The following is a 4,352-nucleotide window of genomic DNA, read 5'->3' on the forward strand; positions in this document are numbered from 1 at the left end:
GCCGTGAGTGGGCCTTGGAGCGCCGGTCTGGTCCACCAGCCAGTGCGATGTTCCCCAGGCAGCCTCAGAGTCGTCCTTTGTGGCAAGAGCCAGCAATCCTTATTAGGGTCAGGATTTCAGAGTCTTCCCCTGCCAACAGCAGTCCCCACCCTACCCCACTGTCGTCCCTTTCCCTTGATTAACTGAGACCGGGATGACCTTGACCTCGATTCCTGAAGGTAACAAACTTGATATTATCCCCTCCCCGCAGCTCTCCATCTATTCCATGGACCCATGCACCGCCCCCAAGGAAGAGCAAAGAATTTGTAACAACGTACGTGCGCCCTTCAGGTAAAGCATAGCTTGAGGAGTCCAGTTCCTTCTCTCCAAGAGTCTCTACAACCCGAAAAGAGAAAAGCAGTTAATAAGACATTGCTGCGCAGCCCTCTATTAGAAAAACAAAAAGAAAGGAAGGAAAGGAGGGTGAAGAAACGGAGAAAAGAAAAATAGGAGAGGAAGGGGAAAAAAGAGAAAAGAAGAAGGAAAGAACATTCAGGAGCTTGATTTTCTTTCTATCTTTCTTTTGCGTTTGCTTACCTGTGGGGCACTGCTGGAATTTCCCATGAGAGAAAACACCAGGAAAAGAGCCAGGGTTGTTGCCGCCAGACTTCTGAGTCCCTACAAGAAACCACCAATCAAAGAAAGTCATTGATGTGCCTGTAGGATCTTCTGCTTTCTTTCTTGATGCGCGGACAGTTACCAACCCCTTACTTTTTGCTGTGTTCTCTTTTAATACTCAGAATGGGGGCAGGGGTCCCCAGTCTGCCTTTTAATCCATGAGAGTTCTCTTTTAAAAAAATTATATATTTTCATTATTTAATCCAAATGACAAATGTGTGAATAAGTGAATTTTTTTCTTAGTAATATCAAATGAGTAATATATTAAGGAGTATTATTTAAATATCCTCTAAAATGCTTATTAAGTATACAAAAATAGGTAAACAGCTCTGAAGCGTTTTACAAAATAGTTTAAAAGTTAAGTAAGTAAAACCATTACTTGCCTTCATGCTCTGCTCCTTTCCAGAACCCGCGATAACTATAACTTTACCTGTGAGTTTTCCAAGCTTGTTCTGAAGGGGAGGCTTTTAAAGCCTTAGCATCAAGGGCCCCTCCTTGAGGCTTCAGGAGAGTTAGGGAGTCCCTGGGGACTTCATGTCAGTCGTCCAGAGTGAGAGGATCTGATGACTCCTCCAGGAAGGTTCAATTGCAGGAAGTAGAGAAATGATTGATGGGCGGACACCGTGCGTTCAGGTACTGACCACACCAACTGGGAGATATTCTGAAAATACCAGCCTAATTGTCCGTTTTTCCCACTAACTTCCCAGCGTAGCATCATCATCATCATGGTCATCATCATCATCATCTTCTTCTTTATCATCATCATCACCAAAGAAAATGATTAAGTTTTGGCACAAGCAACATTAAATGAATAAAGTAAGGAAACTTGTTTGGGTAACTAGCTACAAGCTATCACTGATGACGAATGATGAATCATTTCGGCAGAAATGAAAAGGTTAGGGAATCTCAATGGAATTTGACATCGGTTATTCATTTTCTCGAATGCCTGCGATGCATTAGACATTCCTCCTTTTAATTCAAGGGACACAGCCAGGCATCAAAGAGACACAGTCTCTGCTTTAATCAAGCTTACCTTCTAGTCAGGGGAGAAACACTCTAAACTAGTAAACAGGTAAACAAGGTAATTACAGGATGTTTTAAATGCATTATGAAGTAAAAGTAAGCAACATGATGAGGTAAAGTAAGTGGTAGGTAGGTAAAAATAGAGGGAGGGGTCTGGAAGGTTAAGGTGGAATCAGAGATGGGATAAGTTGGAGTGAGAATTAGTATTATATGCATAAGAAAGTAAAGCAAAATCTTGGGATGGGAAAGAACTAGGCTTATTTGAGGAATATGAAGGAAACCAATGGAGTGAAAGTTGTGTGGGTAATGGCACGGCACTTTGAAATGAGATTGGAGAGGAAGAAATGGGCCAGTTCATTTGGGAACATGGTTATAAGCAAGGGATGATGATGGTTTAGGCTCGGATGGTACTTGCAGGGAATGAAGAGCTGTACATGAATTTGGGGTGCAGGTTGGAGGTAGAAAATAGAGCTTGGTGGGATATGAGAGTATGACAAAAATAAATCAAGGATGATTCTTAGGTTTTTGGCTTAAACACTGGGTGAATGATGAAACCATATATTGAAGCTAGAGAAACTTCTTAAGGAAGCAGTTCAGAGAGGGAACTTAAGAGCTGTCTTTTGGGCATATTAAAATTAAAACGTATGTTAGACATCCAAGTAGAAGGGGGAAGTAGGCAACTGGAAATGCAAAACTCTATAAGAGTTCAGCAAAGAGATCATCAACCTATCGATATTTTTCTGAAGGCAGGAATTATCAGATTTCAGAATTTTAAGAATTCTATGAATTTTAAGGCAGGAAAAAGATTGGGATTGAATGATAACACTTAGGGAGTGAATGAAGTTAAAGAAGAGAGGCAGAGATAGAGCTATGAAAATAAATATGCAGAGAATGAGCAGAGGGAGAGTCAGTAAGGAAGTTGAGGTGAAGCAATCAGAAAGAAAGGAGAAATTCCAGGAGACAAGGAATCCAGAAAACTATCCATTGTGTTGAAAGGTCAAACTAGATGAGAGCTGAGAAGTGTATACTGGATTTGTTTTTGAGGACATAAACTAGATTGGACTGGGATGGAAGTGAATAAGATATGAGGACATAAAGACAAGCTTGGACAACTTCTTTCAGGAATTTCACTAAAAGGGGGAAAGGAAAAATGAATCTCTTTAAAAGATGAGATACTTGAGTGTGGTGGAAGTGTTATTTTTGGGGGGCTCAGTAATATCTGAACCCTTTCACTTTTAGGGAATTCCTAAAATTTTCTAAATGATGAATTATAGAATTGGGACTCTTGGTGGGAAGCAGAGACTTTTTTTTTTTTTTCTATTGTAGAAGCTGAAAGTGCCAGATCCTCACTTTCCCAGCCTCCCTATCAGGTAGGATGTGGGCACATGATTCAGGCTTCACCAATCAGATATACTCACCTAGATGAGCAATCTGGAGATAGAATGAAAGCAAGTGAGGTCATGAGAAACACTGTTACAGTGGGGTTGTAGTAAGCTTGAATTGGTGGGGGAAATACTGCCTACAACACTAATAGCAGATTCCAAGATGGTGTTACCACCTGTAGGGTCTTTATAATGAAGTCCTCTTGCTCAAATCAGTCCAGTTTGTTGGTTTTTCTGATGACAACTAAGAGACCATCTGCGGGACATGTATGCTGATGGAGATGATCAGTGGAAAGGATACATGGATGATGCAGAAGAGATCTGCAAAAAGGAATGCATAGAAGGCAAGAGGATAGGATCCAAAGTATGTCAATATGCAGTTGAAAGTTACATATATACACAGATATTGAGCAAGGACCTGAGTGCCCACCTATGCTAAGATACAGTGGATAAGAGAGATGATCCCTTTCTTCTAAAAATTATACCAGTTGTCCTCAGGTATTAATAAACCACCTGGGAGTTTTGCTAAAATGCAGATTCTGATTTAGTATGGGTGTGGCGGGGCCTGAAATTCTGCTTTTCTAATAAACTTCCAGGGGATGCTGATATCTGCTGCTTTACTGATCATTGGACATTTTGAGTAGTAAAGCTTTAGAGGCTATGAGAAGTGATAAAAGGTAAATGTTAGAGTCTGTGTGGCTGGGAAAATGGCTAGCAGTAGAAATATTGGAACATGGGGAGAGAACAGATGAGTTTGGTTGGGGCTTGAAGTTTGAGGGGCTGATGCTACCTGCAAATCTTTGTTGTTAATACAAAGATTTGTTGTTAATACTTGTTATTTAGACTTCATGGTTATGTGCATACAAGAAAACTGGAGCTTGGTTAGTAAATGTGAATGGAATAAAGAAAGTAGAAACTTGAGGAATATTTACTCGCTTTAAAGAATCAACAAGAAAGAGTCAAAGCTTGTAATGTTTTCCACTGCCTTAAGAGAGGGGAAAGATTTAAAAAAATTAAAGACTAAAAGGTTAACACCCAAACTGGACAAAATATTAATATTTCTTTAAATATTAGGATTTAATTTCAAGGGATTGTAGCAACTTCCAAAAAAAGAACAATAAACTAAATAGAAGTATGCATGTGTTTATGATTTAAATGAACTCTTAAATGAAACCCAATTACTAGGTTACCTAACAAACAAGTAAAATGCCCTTTTCCTCTCTCCACACCAAAGACACACAAAGGTTTAATAAAGAGGAACAGGAAAATGAGTTGCCACTAAAACTGTGT

At 39.8% G+C, this 4,352-nt stretch overlaps 1 protein-coding gene across 1 annotated transcript in view; it reads right to left on the reverse strand.

Moving 5' to 3' along the window:
- SPX (spexin hormone) overlaps nt 1-4,020 on the reverse strand; it is a 7,413-nt gene extending 3,393 nt beyond the window's left edge. Inside the window, exons 1-3 of the mRNA XM_014542322.1 lie at nt 1,041-4,020; nt 577-657; nt 272-375 (exon numbers count right to left, since the gene is read on the reverse strand). Coding sequence (XP_014397808.1) covers nt 272-375; nt 577-657; nt 1,041-1,046 — 191 coding nt within the window. The 5' untranslated portion in view covers nt 1,047-4,020. The remainder of the gene's footprint in view (nt 1-271; nt 376-576; nt 658-1,040) is intronic.
- Between the last annotated feature and the right edge of the window lie 332 nt (nt 4,021-4,352).

This window comes from Myotis brandtii, unplaced genomic scaffold, assembly GCF_000412655.1.
Source record: "Myotis brandtii unplaced genomic scaffold, ASM41265v1 scaffold299, whole genome shotgun sequence".
Taxonomy (NCBI): domain Eukaryota; kingdom Metazoa; phylum Chordata; class Mammalia; order Chiroptera; family Vespertilionidae; genus Myotis; species Myotis brandtii.